Genomic DNA, 20,572 nt, shown 5'->3' with positions numbered 1-20,572 from the left:
CTTGATTTTTAAAGTATAATAAAATAGGAATCAGTATTTTTAAAACACTCATAAATAAAAACTATTTCCTTTAAAAGATTTTTTAAAAAAATATACAAAAGGCAGTATCATACTTAAGGGAGACACTAGAAGCATTCTAATAAAAGTAAAGGAGGAAAAAAAAAATCCACTATCACTACTACTATTTAATAGCCTTTCAAAGATACTGCATGATACCTTTAAAGAGAAGAAAATAAAAAGGTATAAAACTAGAAAAAGAACTGATAAATTCATCATCTTTTGCAGATGGTATGACCATATCATATCTCTTGAAATCCAAGAAAATGAACTGAAAAACTAATTATAAACAATGAAAGAATTCTGTACTATGGTTGGAGAACCAAACTAACATTAAAAAAGGGCTCCTTCATAGAGATATAAAGTAACGTAGTAAAGTAATTCTTAATACAAACACAAAAAGAGAGAAATACAAAAGAAAGTTTTAATATTGAATATGAAAAATAATTATAAAGAAAACTTCAAAATGTTACTGAAAGCAAAAGCATTCCCCATTTTAATGATGGAAAGAGAAACTCAGAGAGGCAGAGTAAGTCTTCCAAACTTGCATAACTAGTAAATGGTGACAACAAAAGATGAACCCAGATTTGTCTGGCTCCAAAGCTCATCCTCTTTCTACTACCATATATTGCTGCAAGTTCAAGAAAGAGAGCCTCTGTAAGCAAATTCAGATGAAATCCAACAAGTCTTCACTATTTAATGTTTTTAATAATTTGAAGGTTCTATTTATAATCACTATAAATGTATCCAAGATATTTATATCCAATTAATGTGAACAAGTTAAAAAGAAATCAAAGAAGTTGCCTGAAATAAACTGTATTAGCTATGTCAGGTCCTTGTGGTAGGTTCTCACAAGGACTGGGTACATGTGTGCAATTCCCAGAATAGACAAGATCCACAGTATTTCCTAGACCAAACTGAATAAGAAGGAGAGGGAAAAAAGCTGAGCCAAACTATTCAACCTGATCCTTTCCTGAACCATGATCCCATGGCACCTACAGTTTGTCCCTGACCTTCTAATCCCCTTTGGTTACTCTACGTCTGTTTTTCTAACTTCTTGATTATACTCTTGACACACGGAATATTACACTAAATACAAGACCCCTCTCTTTTGGCCTATCTGAATGGATCCTAGAATTCTTCTTCCTGTGTTGGCTTTTGGTTTTGTTTTGTTGATCCTGATCCCATACTTATCAGTTGACTATACTTAGTTATTACGTTTCTCAAAAAGCAGTGGGAGATGGCTCTTAAATGCTCTACCCTAGATATCATCTATTATAACTATCTTCTCTCCTAGAATTAAACCCTTTAGGATTTAGCATTCTACCACACTTTGGAAAAGGTAAAGGTGGCTATTTGAGGTTCAAAGGGAAAGTAAGGAAACAATGGTGGATGACAGCAAAACTACTACAGATCTAGGAGCAGGACTAAAGAAATGGGTCATGCTAATACAAAGTTATTTATAAGTCAACTGTATGCCTATACAAAATGAGAGCGTGTGATGAAGACTAACAAGAAAGGAACATCAGAAATGCTTAAAAAAAAAAAAAAAGAGGGCTTCCCTGGTGGCGCAGTGGTTGAGAATCTGCCTGCCAATGCAGGGGACACGGGTTCGAGCCCTGGTCTGGGAAGATCCCACATGCCACGGAGCAACTAAGCCCGTGCACCACAACTACTGAGCCTGCGCGTCTGGAGCCTGTGCTCCGCAACAAGAGAGGCCGCGATAGTGAGAGGCCCACGCACCGTGATGAAGAGTGGCCCCCGCTTGCTGCAACTAGAGGAAGCCCTCGCACAGAAACGAAGACCCAACACAGCCAATAAATAAATAAATAAATAAAATAAAATAAAATAAAAAAAAAAGAAACACTTTTAATTTGTAATACTTACCTTGGCTCTCAGTTCTGAAGGCCAATGATTCATAGTCATCAAAACTTTGGGAGAAGAAGGCTAAGTTATCAACGGTCTATAGCTGCTAGACCTATACACCATTCTACTTATTAGTCACTAGTTAGCTAGAGCCATCACACAAAGTACTGCCTGGAAAATCCCATGAATTCAAGTAAGCCCTAACTTGCTGCATCTGTGAGTGGTTTCAGGATACTGAAATGCCAATTTCTCCAAGAGGCAGACACTTTACATTGTCCTGCAAAGCTCCTATGAATAGGAAGAGGTGATATGAGGGCAAACAAGAAGTACATCTTAAAAAGACAAGGGAGAATTTATCACAGAAGGAACTTCAGAAGTTCCTTTGCCTCTCAAAGAAAACAAACATTCCTAACATCCTTACCAGTAAACGATGTCCAGTGGTGCAAAGTAGTTTTTCATTATCAGGTCAGCAAAGTAAGCTTCTGTTTCCCGGCAGGCAGTTCCATTTCCAATCACCACTGTGCTGCAGCTTCAAGGAGAAACAGAATGAGAAACTGGATGAGATCAAGGCATGCTTCTAAATCAATCCGCAGAAAATGGACAGAATGCACGAACAGTATTATATGATGCTCTTATTCTCTCATATATCCAAGCAATCTCTCCACTATCTCACAGGGGCCACGCAGACTTATGTAGAATAAAAGACACTGCTCCTGCACTTGGTATTACAGGAGGCAGTGGAGAAATGTCTTATGGTCACAAAATCTCAAGAATAGTCAGCTTTCTTCCCATCTAGAAGGAATGAAATTTAGACATGAATAAGTAAACTCTGGAACATTCTAAGCCATAATAAAGAATTATGACTGAATTATGTAATATGTTTTCAAGTAATTTCTGAAGCTTCTCTAACTACTGCCACATCCATTCCTCAGATCCATGAAAAAGAAAGAAAGAAAGAGAGAGGGGGAGGGAGGGAGGAAGAAAGAAAGAAAGAGAAAAGGCCCAAACTGAAGAATTAAAATCTCACTTTTGGTCATATTACCACCTTTGTTTAGCGAAGGTGGCAGAGGAAGGGAGTAGCATTCCTCCAGAGTCTCCAAATGTAGAGTTCTCCAGCAATTTGCCCCAGCATTGTTTTACATGGTTCCTTTTCTAACACCAAGGCACTTCCTTTAATCCCTCCCTCCAAATTAGGGACTTCAAAGATATCTCTGATTGGCTGAGCCACTGAAATACTCAAAAGGTTACTTATTTTCATACTTGAAATTCAGCAAAAGCCTCTTTATTTTCTCTGCCTCTCGGAAGCCTTGTCCACAATGCAAGTATACCACATCAGTATGAAGTATCTGACCTTAGGAAAAAATGAAAAGAAAAGGCCATTTTGTAAGAAATTACGAAACATAACACACCACTGATTTGATTAAGCAAGTTGAAACTGAAAAAGGAACTGGTTCATCTTTTAAAATGCAGTCTGAATCTTTCATATTCCTTAATCAGATTCCCCCTTAAGCATTCTGAAATTTTGTTACCTCCAAAGTTATTAGAACTCTATTTTGGTATACAAAAATCATTATCAACTAGATAATATGCCATGATACCCAAAAGAGAAATGATTTTTAATAACACTTAACATCAAAAATAGTAAAAGCTGGGACTTCCCTGGTGGCGCAGAGGTTAAGAATCTGCCTGCCAATGCAGGGGACAGGGGTTCGAGCCCTGGTCCAGGAAGATCCCACATACCACAGAGCAACTAAGCCCATGCACCACAACTACTGAGCCTGTGCTCTAGAGCCCGTGAGCCACAACTACTGAGCCCGCGTGCCACAACTACAGAAGCTCACGCACCTAGAGCCTGTGCTCGGCAACAAGAGAAGCCACCACAATGAGAAGCCTGCGCACCGCAACGAAGAGTAGCCCCCCAAAGAGTAGCCCCCACTCGCCGCAACTAGAAAAAGCCAGAAAACCTGCAGGCAGCAACGAAGACCCAATGCAGCCAAAAAATAAATAAAATTTTTTTAAAAAATAGTAAAAGCTAACAGTTACTGAATATTTACTGTATATCAGTGAGTGTTGTAATACTATTCTATTTCTTCCTTTGGGTTGTAGATATGTAAATCTCTTTACCTTATGTAATTTTTTTCAGCTGCATACTTATGAAATGTGGGCTTTTCTGTACTATATTTCAGCCAGAAATATATTTTAAAATTTGAGGGTAACTCCTAAAGAATAGAAATAATGATCTAGGTGACCAAATTAGGAAGTTAGGAAAAGGACAACAGAATAATCTCAAAGAAAGTGGAAGGAAGAAAATAATAAAGTTTAAAAAGCAGAAATTAATGAAATAGAAAAAAAAACCCATATAACAGAGAGGACCAATGAAGGTTAAAATTTTAAATCACCTGTTAAGAAAAATACATACTTTTAGCTATACCAATCAAGTAAAAGAAAGGATGACACAAATAAATTATATTAGAAATGAAAAGGGAGTATAACTAGAGATTCAGCACAAATTTACAAGATACAGAGAGATTATTATAAACAACTTGATGTTAATTTAGATTAAATGATGAAATGGATAAATTCTTGGAAAAGTCTTACCAAAACAGACTGAAAATACATATGCATGTATGTATGTACGTGTGCATAAAATTTTAAAAAGAACCATTCTATAAACAATACAAATACAGTAAAGGATAAAAGCCATATGATAGCTCAATAGATGCAGGAAAAAACACTGACAAAATATACTTCCCATCTATTGTAAAAATGCACAGCATGAAAACAGAGCAACTTAGGACAGCAAAATCAAAAGCCCATGACTGTATTTATAAAAAACAAGTATCCCCACAAAATGCAAAAGGTGAGCAGGTGGGAACAATGCACCAATAACCACCAAGACCAATGTACATCAGCATTTCTGTGGGAGGAGGCACAGAGAAACAATGGAGTATCTCATGGACCTGAGATTGGAGGAAGCCTCAAAATGTCAGAAGGTACTTCCCTGGAAATCAAAACTGCCCCGTTTGAGACTAGAAAGTAAAACTGGAAAAGACCTTTGCATACTCTACTCTAATTTATAGGTCAGTACAAAGGTTGCACAGTAAGTTCAGAAAGGACTGGAAAACTCTGATCTCTGAACTCTTGAAATTAACAAGTAGAACATTCTTTTCAAGACAAAACCCCACAGTGAGAAAAAACTGTTGAGCATCATATCCACATTGAGCAAGGTAAGAACAGTATGGACAAAGGGGAAAAAATGTCTAGATAAAAGGGAAGAAAGCAATAGGAAAGCAAATTTCAGAGAGTATAAGGTTATCTCTCTATCCAAATAGATAAAGTTTTTCTTCCCAATAATTTGGAAAAAGTAGAAATGATAGTTCTAGAGATATACAGCTAGCTTTCCATCCTAAAAGCTGAGAAAAACTAATTTTATGTAAAAGTAAGCAACAGAAAAGGATCATAGTCAAATTTCATATAGAATGATTATTTTTCAAATAGGAAATAAAAAAGACTAGTATGATGTCTACAGAAAGATGTGCCCAAAAACAGAGAAAAACTGTAACCTAATATATAAGAACAAGCTATCAAAAAAAAAGATTAGAGAAAATGAGAATAAAATAAATCAGAATTAGAAAATGTCAGAAGTAAGATCAAAGAACTTAGGAATGAATTAAATATGAAAGAAAAAGTTATTCTAGGAATGAAAACTTAAACCAAAAGAAACATAAGAAAAATGTAATCAAAAAAATTAAAAGGTGAAGAAGTTCACCACAGAACTGTAATCTATTTTTTATAAATACCAAATGGAAATTCAAAAACTTAAAAACATAACTTAAATAAATAACTCAATGGATGGATTTAATAGCACATTAGACATAGCAGAATAGAGGATTAATTAACTTAAAGACAATTAATAAAAAATAAAAGAATTGAAAATAGAAGAGGAAATTGAATGGTCTAAAATACACATAATTAGAATTCCAGAAAGAGATGCAAGAAGGTCTACAAACCTCAAGCAGAATTCATGTCCCCCTCCCTCCAAAACAAACAAATAACACACACACAAACAGCTAAGCATATAAGAAAACTTCTGAAAACCACAAAGAAAAAAATCTTAGCAGGCAGAGGAAAAAATTATCACCTTCAAAGGAACAATAATAAGATTTTTGTCTGACTTCTCAACAGAAACTGTAATAGCCAGGAAAAAAAAAAAAAGAAAGAAAGAAATGACATCTTTAAAGCACTGAAAATAACTGCCAATCTTGAATTCTACACCCAGCAAAAATATTTTTCAAAACCGAAGGCAAATCAGAAACATTCAGACAAAAAAACCGAGACAATTTGTCACTAGCTGATCCACATTAAAAAGTAACAGACTAGAGTTTTAGGAAGAAAGAAAGTGATCTCAAATGGAAACACACAAATGCAGAAAGAAATGAAGATAACAGAAAGGGCAAATAAATGAGTAAACATGAAAAAAAATACTGACTGGACAAAACAATAAAAATGTCTCGTGGTATTTAAAATATACACAGAATCAGGACTTCCCTGGTGGTCCAGTGGTTAAGAATTCGCCTTCCACTGCAGGGGACGCAGGTTCGATCCCTGGTTGGGGACCTAAGATCCCACACGCCACAGGGCAACTAAGCCCGCGAGCTGCAACTACTAAGCCTGCGCACTCTGGAGTCCGCGTGCCACAACGAGAGAGACGCTCACGCGCAGCAACTAGAGAAGCCCGTGCACCGCAACAAAAAGATGCTGCATGCTGCAACTAAGACCCAATGCAGCCAAATAAATAAATAAATAAATATTTTTTAAAAAACAAAAATAAATAAAATATACACAGAATCAAAATGTATCATATATAAATGCAGTCAGTATAAACAGAAGTTGATGGGGGATAAACAGAGTTATTAAAGTCTGAGCCCAGTTAATCCTCAATACATCCATTGTGACATAGGAAAGGGCATAAATGATAGTAAATGTTGACTGTTTGAGTCAACAAACAGGCCAAACAGGAAGCTTCATCCTGATTCCTATATCCCTTTTTGTGAGAAAACCATCTTCTATTCCTTGAAAATTAGCATTATTTCCAAATCCTCATGGAGTATATGAAGTGAAATTTATGACCAACCAAACAACTTCTATATAAAATGCTGAAGGGTATGCTTACTGGTAGGAGAAATTATAGCTAATTTGCAACCGTGTTTATAACCGGGATCCACTCCCATCAAGGTACGCCCTGGGACAGGGCTTGTTAAAAGGAGCTGACGAAGGTTCCGTCCAAACATCATTACTGATTCTTTCTCTGCATCTGATGTTAGTTTGGCTCTTTAGAAATAGAAAAAGAGAAGAAAAAAGAAAAAGTACTCAGTTTTCATTCATTCCAATTTTCTTCCAGAAAAAGAACACAATTATTCCTCATTGGAGCATTCATTATAACAAAATAACTTAAGAGAAAAAAAATCACATACAAAATTATATTGAGTCTCTTTTTGCTAAGCTCAGTAATACAGATACCACAAACAATTTTGTGGTATCAAACCTGCTGAGTTTGTCATACCTACACTCCTTCTCTATCTGCTCACCCTTATATAAGAAATCTACATGTATAAGTATCTGTGTATACGAGAGAGACAGGGTGTATAAAGATTTGGACATTACATGGGATGTCAAAGTTTATCAGCTGATTAAAAATATAAACACATAATTAGTGGTCAATTATTGAATCATAAGTAGCCTCCTCCAACAATGCTTAGTTTTACACCCTCACCTATATATATCTCAAGGCCATCTTCTCACTCTATTCCATTCCCCACATCTACCCCCTCGTCACTCTCACAGTGATGTGACATGACCACAGATATTAATACCAGTCCAGAACCCTGCCTCACATAAATAACTTCCCAATTTTATCCAGAGAAGCTATTAAAAGTCTAATTTTCAAACTTTTTCTAGGATAAAAAAATATGTCTATATTGGATTTAAAGGCATTTGGAAACTAAGTTTTACACCATTTGCCTATTTAACAAGAGTTCTTAACATATTATCTCCTGAAACTCAAAAGAATTTATTAAAAGTATGTCTTCTCTATTAGACCAGGTTAAAAAAAAAGTGCATGCCAATGGCCACAAGAACAAAGCAATTCAGGGCACATTTCTATCAGCGTTGAGGTAGAATTATCTACATATCTAAAGGTACATACAGCTAATCAACATTTGTTTTCCTGGCTTAATTCAGCTTCTTACGGCTTTTCTCTCATCTTCTCTAATATTTCACTGTCATTCTCCCTGCATTCAGCCAAGCAACATGAAGATATCATTACAGGTATTTCTAAATAGTCACGTTTAACTTTACTTATTGAGTGAGCACTGTACTCAGTCTTATATAAGGTACTGTGATTGATGTAAGAGATACAAAGCTGAAAAAATCCCTACCCTGAAGATCACTGTCTAGTGGAAGAAACAGAAAAATAAACAGACGAGTATAACACACGGTAGGGATAGCTAAGTTAGGAGAACTTTCTAAAAGAGATGTCTTCTCAGGTGAATCAAGAAGGATAAGTAATAGTTAAGCAAACAAAGGCAGGGATAGTAGCTGAAGAGCATTGAGAAAACACTGGGCAACAGAAGCAGCAGATGTCAAAGCTCATGGCTCATTTATAGAAAAAGCAAGTTAACTTCATATGATAAAATAAGAAGAAATACCAAGACAAAGGGCTACAGAGGAAGAAAAAAACAGACCACAAAGGGTTCTTCTAAAGAGCTTGGATTTTATCCTGGAGACAAAGAAGATCCACTGAAGGATTTTAAGTAGAAGAGTATGAAATAATCAGATGGGAATTTAAGGATGGCAATGTGGAATATGTATTAGAAAATACAAGACAGAGATCATCTATGATCCTAGTATAGTGATTCAGACAAGAAATGATGATAACCTGAACTAACCATGGATATACTTTCTCCTAGTAAAGATGGAGATAAAGAGGAGGCAAAATTCAAGATATAATAAAAGATGGCATAATAGACAGCACTTGGTAATACTGATAATGTAGTTTTGATGAAAGAGGTATGTGTGAAAAATGACACAGGGATGAATGATCATGACAGTCATGGAAACAAAAATGCAGAAGTAGACTCTGAATCTTACATAGTCAACTGAATAAAATGGCTGCAAAATAATATAGTCTATTTGATCTCTTTTAATACACACACATGAATGGAGAAAAGTCTAGTTAACAATGGTTATCTCTACGTGGTGAAATTATATGGGTTTTTTTTCCTTTGTGTTTTACTGATTCTTTCAATTTTTCTGCATTTGGACAAATTTCTTTTTAATTAGAGAATTAAAGTAATTTTCTTTAAAAAATAAATCAGTTGAGGGTTTTCTCCCTCAACTGCTGTTCAGGTAATTACAAGTATTTCTATGAAGAGACACATCTGTAGACAACGTCTGCAAACCAACTTATGGAATGAAATAAGATATTTTTTAACCACAGGCATTTTAGAAAAAGAGGAGGAAAGTGCTCTTGCTTGCCACTGCTAATGGAAGTCGGAGAAGAATTATACATTAAATAATCCCACAGCAAACTGCACAAATTAAATCTCAATGAAATTATTCCACAAGCAGTAAAGCTATTCACATCAAATATATGTAAAAATGTCAAATGTACCACTGGACATTATATGCGACATGAGAAAACAAGATAAAAGGATGAATCAAGAGAATGAATGATTTTGATAAAAAAGAGGTTGGACAAAGGAGCTATATATCTTTTTTGTTAGTACCTGCTCACTCCCTACTCTAAATGCCTCCAAAGTCAACGGCCAAGTCCAGTAAAAGAAAAACAGACAAACATAAAGGCTGCTATAAATTCTAGTGAGGCTGAAGAGATGGCTAGAAATCTATAGTTTCCAGGTGACCCTTGCTGAAACACTAAATAAATGGGAATGAAGAAAATCTATAGCACATAGAAAGGAATATATGAAGGCATGGCTGGTGTCTAAACATTGACTACCAAGACAAAGGCTAGAGAGAAGCAGGAAAGAGGGTTTTTGCCTCCCAACAATGTCTGTCCATCTCCTCCCCTAAAAACAATTCGGTACCTCACCTCTTTTGCAGTTCTTTGTAACCTTTAGTTCTTCTGCTACTCCATTTAGATGGTCACCTTAATAATCTCCTAATATTTGTTCATCACTGCTGATAATTATTCATTGAAACAACTCCATTTGCTAATATATATTAGCTTTCTCTCATAGTAATACATTCATCATGTACTCCTCTGATTTCCTTATGCTTTTTTTGGCTCTCTTACCTCTAAAACTGCTGCCAACTAACTTCTCCATTAACTTCTTAGTTTGTTTCTCCCAAGCCAAATCTCTCATCAATAAAACCATTTGTTTGGCTTGGTTGTCAAATTGCAAGACTAGTATTGCAGAACTGGAAGGGGTACACATTAAGTGGTCAAGATTTGAAAAGTATACCGTAAATGTTTTGTGATCTATGCATGTGAATGTCTCTACAGATTGAAATCTATGCTTAAATTTAAGACTTTGTGATTCTGACTCAGTTCTTTGGATTGGTTAATGGATCAACAAATATTTACTACACACTTTAATGGGCCTATTACCATACATAAAAATAAACAGTCCAGAAAGTTAAATAAGACAAGATGCATACCTGAACTCTCTACAAAGGAGAGGATAAATAAGGCGTTTAAAGGAATCATCCAGTGAGTTGTATAAGATCTTCATTAACTCTGGCCTTGCAAAGCCACGTGGTCTCCACCTGCAAAAAAGAAAAGCCTATACTAAAACTGATGTAACAATAATAAGGTCATAAAAGGGCTCCTGGAAGAGCAGAGAGGAAGTGGAAAAGAAAAGGGGGGAAGATATTTTATTGAATCCAAAGTAACATAATCTGTAAGAAGAGACAGTAATGTCTGAAAATTATTACTATGACATCTGGAGTTCTTATTTTTAAAAACCTGGTAACCATGGTAACACATAAAACTTAAGGGAGGAAAAAACTTTCCTATTCTGGGGAGAGTCCCCAAGGCATTAATAATGGTCAAAATTTTTAAGATATAAGAAAGTCACCAAAAAATTAGTGAACCACTGCTATAGACTGAATTATGTCCCCTAAAATTAGTATGTTGAAGCCCTAACCCTCAAATCGGATGATATTTGGAGACGGAGCCTTTGGGAGGTAATTAGGTTTAGATGAGGTCATGAGGGTAGGGTCCCCATGATAGGATTAGTGAGTGCCCTTAAAAGAAGAAATATCAGATACCCCCTTCTCTCTACCCCCACGTCAGGTGAGGACATAATGAGAAGGCTGCTGTCTGCAAGACAAAAAGAGGGTTCTCACCAGAAACCAAATCAGCCTGACCTTGATCTTGGACTTCCAGCCTCCAGAACAAGGAGAAAATAAATTTCTGTTGTTTAAGCCACCTAGTCTATGGTATTTTGTTATGGCAACTGAAGCTAAGACAAGCACTATGTCCTTCTTTTCCCATTTCTTAATCTCTTCCTGAGAGTTAAAGTAGATTGAGCAAAGGAGAAACTCTGTTTTAACCTTTGCCTCTTGTCATCCTTGAGTAGAACTCACTCTATTCCTCAGGTTGTACTGTTCTACTAGGCAGTGTATCTGCATACATACTGATAAATATAAATGCCAGAGAACCCACTGTTAGTAGAAACTGGAAAAAGAACAGTAAGAGAAAAACACAAGCTAAAAAGGACAAACAAATTCAGCCTTACCCCTTTTCTGTGTTCCCTACATCTACAGCATCTCTGCCCATGTCCTTCATTGGCTCTTGAATAGAAAACATTAATATTTTATCAATGGTTCCTAATAAACCATTAATATACTTTAGGGACACTGTCATCTCCCTTACTTATAATGTGATACACCAAAGGCTACATAATAATAACTAATTGAATCCCTTCCATAGAAGGGTATTATTTGAGTAGAATATAGTTTTGTTTTTTAATTTGAATGAAAGTGCTTTTAGGCAGGACGTACATCCTTCCTTCCATCCAAATCCTTGTTTCTCCCTACTGTCATCTACACCTTAGGGCATGAAACGTAGGGAGAACTAGGATATGAATTAGACAGTTATTATTATTATTATTATTATTATTATTATTATTATTATTATTATTATTTTGTTATGTTACAGGCATACCTTGGAGATACTGTGGGTTTGGTTCCAGACCACCACAATAAAGTGATTATCACAGTAAAGTGAGTCACATGAAGTTTTTGGTTTCCTAGAGCATATAAGAGTTATGTTTACACTATAATGTAATCTATTAAGTGTGTAATACCATTATGTCTTAGAAAACAATGTACATACCTTAACCAAAAAATAATGCTATTGGAAAAATGGTACCAATAGATAACGCACAACACAGGGCTGCCACAAACCTTCAATTTGTAAAAAAAAAAAAACAAAAAAACCCAATATCTGCGAAGCACAATAAAGCAAAGTGCAATAAAACTTATAGCTCTGTTGTTGTTATTAATTGGGGAAATTCAATGGCAAACAAAGACATCCCAGAAGAAACATCTGAGATGGCTTTAAAAAAATGAATTGTGGTTTACCAAATAAGACAAAGGAATAAAAGCATTCTGGGAAGAAACCATACCATATGTAAAAGCTTAGAGGCATTAAAGAGCATGATAAGCTCGAGTAACTAGAAGCAGATTAGTCATACAAGGGCATAAAGCTGCAGGATCAGGTTGCAGGGTAGATGAGGCTAGAAAATATGGCAGTAGCCAGATTACTGAGGCCCTTATCACCATACTCTGGAGCTTGGCCAGTTAGGAGAGAACATAGCCCTGGGTCATGGGACAATACACTAGGAAAAGAGTCCTTAGAGGCAGGAAGGCCCTAATGTAGTGATTCTTATAATGAATGTATCTGATGTCTGCTGGGGGATCATTCCCTTTAAAGCCAAACCAAGGTTTACACATTGGTTGTAGGAAAAAAATGGAAATCTTTAACATCAGATACCCAATTTCTCTGGAAGCCCCAGTAGCCTTCCTTAAACCTCAAGGTTCTCCTGTGGCGTGACGGCTCACCTCCCTGGAACAGAGTGCTGTGGGTCTATTTTATACCTAAGGGTGCCTCAATTATACTCATTCACAGTGACCTTTAGACCACAGACCCAGCTATACTCACTTCCTGCATTACAGAAACTCCTTTTTCTTCCTCACCCCACAGCAATTTCTATCTCTTGACTGGCTTCCTGTGATCTATTCATTTAGCACTCGAAGGGACCTGAAACAGTACAGCGAAGTCACAGACCTTATTACTTCTAAACTTAAAGGAAATACAATGGGTTTCCCTTACAGGGTATCATCTTAAAACTTGATTCTTCCTCTAATTCAATAGTTAAACACTGCTGAATAAAATTAAGAAGGACCTCACTTTAACTAAATTTCACAATACAAAATACATGCGATGTGCACAATGAAGCATACAAATTAAGACAGAGGCCACAAACTCAAATACCTACGGGGAGTCAGGAAAGTACTGTAAACAAATGAATAAGACCCAGGGCCTATATGTATGTTTTTGACAGAGACATGCTTTATTCACCCATTACAGACAAAGAAATATTCTTCACTCTGGCAAAGAAACATGCTCCCCCCCATTCGGTACCTATAGATAAAGATAGGCTCTCTCCATCTAGCTTTCATTTTCCCACATTTAAAATAGAAATGGATACAGGATATAGTTCCCCTTAAATCTACCACAAGAAAAAAGCAGCACCATTTTAGTGTAGCATTTTCTCAAAGTGATGTGACAGACATTTGGGAACAGAATAATTTACTTTACAAGACTATCCCATACATTGGCACTAAAAGCTAGTTTTAAAAAAGAAAAAAGCTAGTAGCCAGCCTCAGTCATTCATTCGTTACTTATATAATATCTGATAAATTAAATATTTGATTCAATTATCCTTAATGAACAAAACATTTCAGATATACTATATACAGTATGTTTCTGTTAATTCATTTTTCATAAAAGAAAATATACTCTTTATAAAAGATTCATATGGTACAGGATTACAGTAAAAGTCTCTTTCCCCAGAAATAACCACTATTAATAATTCTTATGTACTTCCCAGATATTTCCTATTTAAACATACACAACATACGTACTTTTTAAATTAAAAAAAAATTTTTTTAACATCTTTATTGGAGTATAATTGCTTTACAGTGGTGTGTTAGTTTCTGCTTTATAACGAAGTGAATCAGCTATACATATACATATATCCCCATATCTCCTCCCTCTTGCGTCTCCCTCCCACCTTCCCTATCCCACCCCTCTAGGTGGTCAGCTCCCTGTGCTATGCGGCTGCTTCCCACTAGCTATCTATTTTACATTTGGTAGTGTATATAGGTCCATGCCACTCTCTCACTTCGTCCCAGCTTACCCTTCCCCCTCTCCGTGTCCTCAAGTCCATTCTCTATGTCTGTGTCTTTATTCCTGTCCTGCTCCTAGGTTCGTCAGAACCTTTTTTTTTTTAGATTCCATATATATGTGTTAGCATATGGTACTTGTTTTTCTCTTTCTGACTTACTTCACTCTGTATGACAGACTCTAGGTCCATCCACCTCATTACAAGACACTATATCCATTGCCTGTCACTGTTTTTTTTTTTTTTAACACAATGGACATCTTTCCATTATCAGTACATATAGATCTCAATATAGCATTTTAAAAACAAAAAAAAGAATATTCTGTAAAAATCTATAAACAGACCTGTTTTGGATGCACCACCTACAGAACTCATTCTTCACTCCATCAGAAATGTTAACCTTGACCGTCAGTATCTTCAAATTTTCTCCACGGTTAATTGCCAGAATCTGAGTGCAAACATATATGGCAAAGACTGATGATCCACAAAATATATAAATGATCAATTTAACCAGTCAATATTTGTGAAACAAACTGGGTGGTTATCCAGTCTAGAGCTATATCAATTTTGTATTCATTTATTTACCAAAAATGTATTCAAAAATAATCATTTCTTTATATTATTTTCAAGTATTTTCAAAATAAAATACAGGTACAAAGCCTATGATATTCACAGGAAGAGATAGTGTTGATCTAAAAATCTCATTTCAGATTCTACTAATTGAAAGTTTTTGATCACCTAGAGTTAGAAGGATATACTTTTTATATTTGTGAAAAAACATTACTAAGATAAATACAAACATGGAAATTTCTAAGTGGAATATTTAATAACTACTAATTGCTACCATTTATTGAGCACTTACTAATTGTCAGGCCCATCTAAGCACTTTAAATACATTAACTCATTTATCTTCAAAGCCACCAGTGATGTATGTATTAACATCTTACTCTTATATGATAATTTTTCTAAGACTAACTTGTCCTAAATCACAAAGCTAGCAAGTAGCAAAGGAGGAATTTAAATTCAGATTGACCTGTTTCTACTTTTAATTAATATATTAAAAGAACAATTGCTTTAAAACACATTAAAAACACTCCTTAAAGAAAAGCAAACAAACCTAAAGCAAGAAGAAGAAAGGAAATAATAAAGAACAGAGGGAAAATTAATACAATAGAGAATAGAAAAACAACAAAAAGTATCAACAAAACCAAAAGTTGGTTCTTGGAAAATATCAACAAAATTGACAAACCTTTCTCTAGGCTGACCAAAGAAAAAAGGGAGACATTCCAATTATCAAAATCAGGAATGAAAGAGGGGCCGTTAATATGAATGCTATAGAAATAAAAAGGATCAAAAGAGAATACTATGAACAACTGTATGCCAAATTAGAATTCCTAAAAAGATACAAACTTCTAAACTAGAATAAAAAAGAAATAGAAAAATTCAAAATTATCTATAACAAGTAAAGAGATAGAATTAGTAATTTTAAAATTTCCCACAAGGAAATACCCAGGCTCATATGGCTTCACTGCTGAATTCTACCAAACATTTAAAGAAGAATTAATAGCAATTCTTCACAAACTCTTCCAAAAATACAATAGAAGAAAAAACTTCCTGACTCTACCCTGTTCTTGCAAGAACATTGCAAGAGAAAAGTAAAGACCATTGCCTCTTATGAATATAGGTGTAAAAATTCTCAATAAAATACTAGTAAACTAAACCCAGAAACATATAAAAAGGATTATACACAAGGATCAAAAGGGATTTACTCCAGGAACGCAAGGTTGGTTTAACATCCAAAAAAGAAGTAATACATCATAACTATAGAATAAAAAACAAAAATTACACGATCATTTCAATAGAAGCAGAAAGAATATTTGAGAAAATTCCAGCAGTTGTTCATGATAAAAATACTCAAGAAACTAGGAAGAGAAAGCAAATTCTTCAAAATGATAAAGGGCACATACAAAAACTCCACAGATAACATAATGTTTAATAGTGAAAGACTGGATGCTTTCCCTCTAAGATTACAAGGGTGTCTCCTCTTGCACTTCTATTCAACATTGTACTGGAGGTTCTATCTATGGAAATTAGGCAAGAAAAAGAAATAAAAGGCCTCTAGATTGAAAAGAAAGAAGTTAAAACTATCTCTATTTGCAGATACTATGATCTTGTATACAGAAAATCCTAAGGAGTCCACTATAAAACTATTAGAACTAATAGAGTTCAGCAAGGTTGCAGGATAATTAATTTCTACACACTAGCAATAAACATCCTAAAAATAATTTTTTTAAATTCCATTTACCATAGCACCAGCACAAATAAAATACTTTCCAATAAATTTAACAAAAGAAGTTCAAAATTATACACTGAGAACTATAAAATATTGTTTTTAACAAAACTGAAGAAGACCTAAATAAATGGAAAGACATCCCAGGTCAATGGATCAAAAGGCTTAATATTGCTAAATGGCACTAATCCCCAAATTACTTCATAAATTCAATGTGATCCCTATCAAATCCCAGCTAGCCTCTTTGCAGAAATTGACAAACTAATTCTAAGATTCATATAGAAATGCAAGGGACCCAGAATAACTAAGTCAATCTTGTAAAAAAAGAACAAACCTGGAGGACTCCCACTTCTCAATTTCAAAACTTACTACAAAACTACAGTAATCAAGACGGTGTGGTACTGGCATTAAAGATAAACATACAGATGAATGGAATAGAATTTAGAGTCCAGAAATAAATCTATACATCTACAATCAAGTGAATGTCAACAAGGGTGCTAAGAAAATTAAACGGGGAAAATACAGTCTTTTCAACAAGTGATGCTGGTACAATGGATGGCCAAATTCAAAAGAATGAAGTTGGACAGCGTCTTCACACCATACACAAAAATTAGCTCAAAATTGATCATAGACCTTAATATAAAAACCAAACCTATAAAATGCTTAGAAGAAAATACTTGAGAAAATCTTCATAACCTTGAGTTACAAAAGGCCTTAGGTAAAACACCACATGCATAATCAACACAAGAAAAAAATAAATAGATTGGATTTCAACAAAATTATAATTTTTATATCTCAAAGGATACCATCAAGAAATTGAAAAGAAAGCACTTAGCACAGGAGAAAAGTTTTGCAAATCATATATCACATAAAGGACTTATATCTAGAACATACAAATATCTCTTATAACTTAACAATAAAAAGACACAACCTAACAAAAATGTGCAAAAGGTCCAAAGAGATATATTTTTCAAAGATAATATAGAAATGTTCAATAAGTACATGAAAAGATGCTCAACATCATTAGTTAGAAGAGAAGTGCAAACCAAAACCATAATGAGAAACCAGTTCATACCAAGATGGCCATAATCAAAAAGATAGACAGGGACTTCTCTCATAGTGCAGTGGTTAAGAATCCACCTGCCAGTGCAGGGGACATGGGTTCAAGTCCTGGTCTAGGAGGATCCCACATGCCGCGGAGCAATTAAGCCTGTGTGCCACAACTATTGAGCCTGCGCTCTAGAGCCTACAAGTCACAACTACGGAGCCCACAAGCCACAACTATGGAGCCCAAGTGCCACAACTACTGAAACCTGCGTGCCTAGAGCTCGTGCCCCACAACAAAAAGAAGCCACTGCAATGAGAAGCCTGTGCACTACAATGAAGAGTAGCCCCCGCTCGTTGCAACTAGAGAAAGCCCGTGTGCAGCAACGAAGACCCAATGCAGCCAAAAATAAAACAAATAAATAAAATAAAATTTATATTAAAAAAAAAGATAGACAATAAGTATTGGTGAGGATATAAAGAAACGGAACTCTCATAAACTGCTGGTGGGAAGGTAAAATGGTATAGCCACTCTGGAAAACAGCAACCTTAATTTATGTAAATTCTAAAGGTATTTTCAAGTAAAATGTTAAATATAGAACAAATCCTCAAAGTTTAAAATATTACAGATACTTTAAAAAAATTCTTTAAATATATTTGAGAAATTTCCAAGGTAAACATTGGCAGAAATAAAATAATCACTTAAAAATAAACTTTTAATACAAAATAAACTTCAGTTTGGGCTGGACAAAATCTTCAATGTCTGCCAGCTCTCTGAAATACTGAAAGGAACACTGAAGAGTAAATAAAAGTTCTTCATCCAAGAATTTATCAGTAATAAATTCATTCATGCAGAATACAATATTATAGGGGAAAAAGAGTTATTTAATTCTGATTTATATAAATACATTGTTAGGGACTTCCCTGGTGGTGCAGTGGTTAAGAATCCGCCTGCCAATGCAGGGGACATGGGTTTGATCCCTGGTCCAGGAAGATCCCACATGCCATGGAGCAACTAAGCCCGTGCGCCACAACTACTGAGTCCGCGTGCCACAACTACTGAAGCCCATGCGCCTAGAGTTCGTGCTCCACAACAAAGAGAAGCCACTGCAATGAGAAGCCCACGCACTGCAACAAAGAGTAGCCCCCACTAGCCGCAACTAGGGAAAGCCTGCGCGCAGCAACGAAGACCCAATGCAGCCAAAAAAAAAAAAAAAACCCAAATAAATAAAAATATAAATACACTATTATATCAAAATATATTATTGGAGGGTGCTTTTTTTTCCACCATACCTAGTAAAGTCATAGGTCAAACTTTAAAAAATCCTAACATAGAGGATCCATGGTAGAAAAGGGAGTGGAGTAGCAGAAACAGCTTGGGGCAAAAAGTGAGGTTGAAAGTGAATACAGAGTTAAAGCAGAATTACTGTAGATGGCAGCACCGAATGTTAAACAGGTATTGTAAAAGAAAAAGAAAGTGAGACATCAGTGAAAGAAGCTACAAAAAAGAATGGGAAGGCTGAGTTACAAATTCATGTGGTGGAAAGGAGCACATTAAGGACCAGTGTGGAGAAGAAAGAAAACAAGATGCAGCTAGAAGAATTAATTTGGTAGACAGCTATAACAGCTCTTCCCACAGCATTTGGAGAAGGAGTTCCAGGTACCGTTGTTCCTTTACCACTGTCTGTCATCACTCTCCCTCACTTCTGTATTCTGGGATGCTATATGCTGGGCTATCTAGGTGAAAGCTGAAAAACAGAGTCTGGAGTCAGGGACATGAGGCCTTAGCACTATAGGGATTAAAAACCCATCTTTGTGAGCTAGCATATCATCACTCTAGCCTACAAGATAACTAGAAAGTTCTTCTCAAAACACAGGTCTGTTTTTCAAAACTGACATTCCCAAAACGTTCTACCTTCTCAGGTCTTAGGACTGTCACACTTAGAAGCCTGTGTCAATCACAAACTTAGATTCAACCACAAACTAACTCAGAATGCCACATGTGCTAATAAGCACACTAGTTAAAATGCAGAGACCAAAATGTTTTCAAGCAAATACTAGAAAGACTAAGTTTTAATAGAATAAAAGTATTCATATGTTTCCGAAGTTGCAATAAAATTAAATCAAATAAAGGGAGGCAAAATCCAGTAGCAAAGTCATTTCTGCAAAAGGAATTTTAGTATTTTAGTCACTGGTTTTATAAAAAATTCCTTTTCATTAGGCTCTATCAGTAGACAATAGCTAGGTAAGTAAAATTTCACTCTTCTAACAATTTTTCCAATTATCAAAAGTATTCATTTCGCCCCATATGATACAGTGTACACAAAAGTAAAAAGAACAACTTAGATATTAGTGAAACACTTCAAAAGTTCAACAGCAGGGACCATGTCATCTACATACCCCAAGCAGGCACCAATACATAATAAGTGTTCAAGAAGTATTTGTAACGTAACTGAAGACTCTTCATTTTATGTTAAACACACACACACAGAATAATAACATACCTTTTCATATCTATACCACCGTATTTTTTAATTACATTTTTAATGAAGATAACTAAACATTATCAATGAAAAGTGACACATTCTAGTCTTTTTCATTATCCTCTCCTTATAACAGTAAAATTCAGGAAGGAAGAAAAAATAAATTTAAAAAATGATTCATTGAGGAATTTCAGGTTTAAAGAACACTGGCAGGCCCCTCATTCTAAATCCCCGCCTCATCCTCCTATAAAACCAATAAAGTGAATAAATAAAACAACACAGGACCCACATCTTCAGCATTTCTAAGAAACAGAGAATTAGATTGGCATCTGATTTCAAAAACAAGCAAACAAAAAAAAAACTTGCAAAGTAAGACAACAACAGAGCAACATGTTTGA

The 20,572-nt window shown here is 35.3% G+C and overlaps 1 protein-coding gene across 2 annotated transcripts in view; it reads right to left on the bottom strand.

Moving 5' to 3' along the window:
* Positions 1-20,572, bottom strand: part of SRBD1 (S1 RNA binding domain 1) — a 227,775-nt gene that overhangs the window by 166,215 nt on the left and 40,988 nt on the right. For both annotated transcript variants that reach the window (XM_082358018.1, XM_082358019.1), the window contains exons 10-14: positions 14,702-14,805; positions 10,603-10,710; positions 7,097-7,254; positions 3,184-3,274; positions 2,345-2,452 (exon numbers count right to left, since the gene is read on the bottom strand). In XM_082358018.1, the coding sequence (XP_082214144.1) occupies positions 2,345-2,452; positions 3,184-3,274; positions 7,097-7,254; positions 10,603-10,710; positions 14,702-14,805 (569 nt within the window). The remainder of the gene's footprint in view (positions 1-2,344; positions 2,453-3,183; positions 3,275-7,096; positions 7,255-10,602; positions 10,711-14,701; positions 14,806-20,572) is intronic.

The sequence above is a fragment of the Balaenoptera borealis genome, assembly GCF_965194805.1.
Source record: "Balaenoptera borealis genome assembly, chromosome: 15".
In the NCBI taxonomy this organism is placed as follows: Eukaryota; Metazoa; Chordata; class Mammalia; order Artiodactyla; family Balaenopteridae; genus Balaenoptera; species Balaenoptera borealis.
Note: the sequence above shows the minus strand (reverse complement) of the source record. Positions and strands in the feature narration are given on the sequence as shown.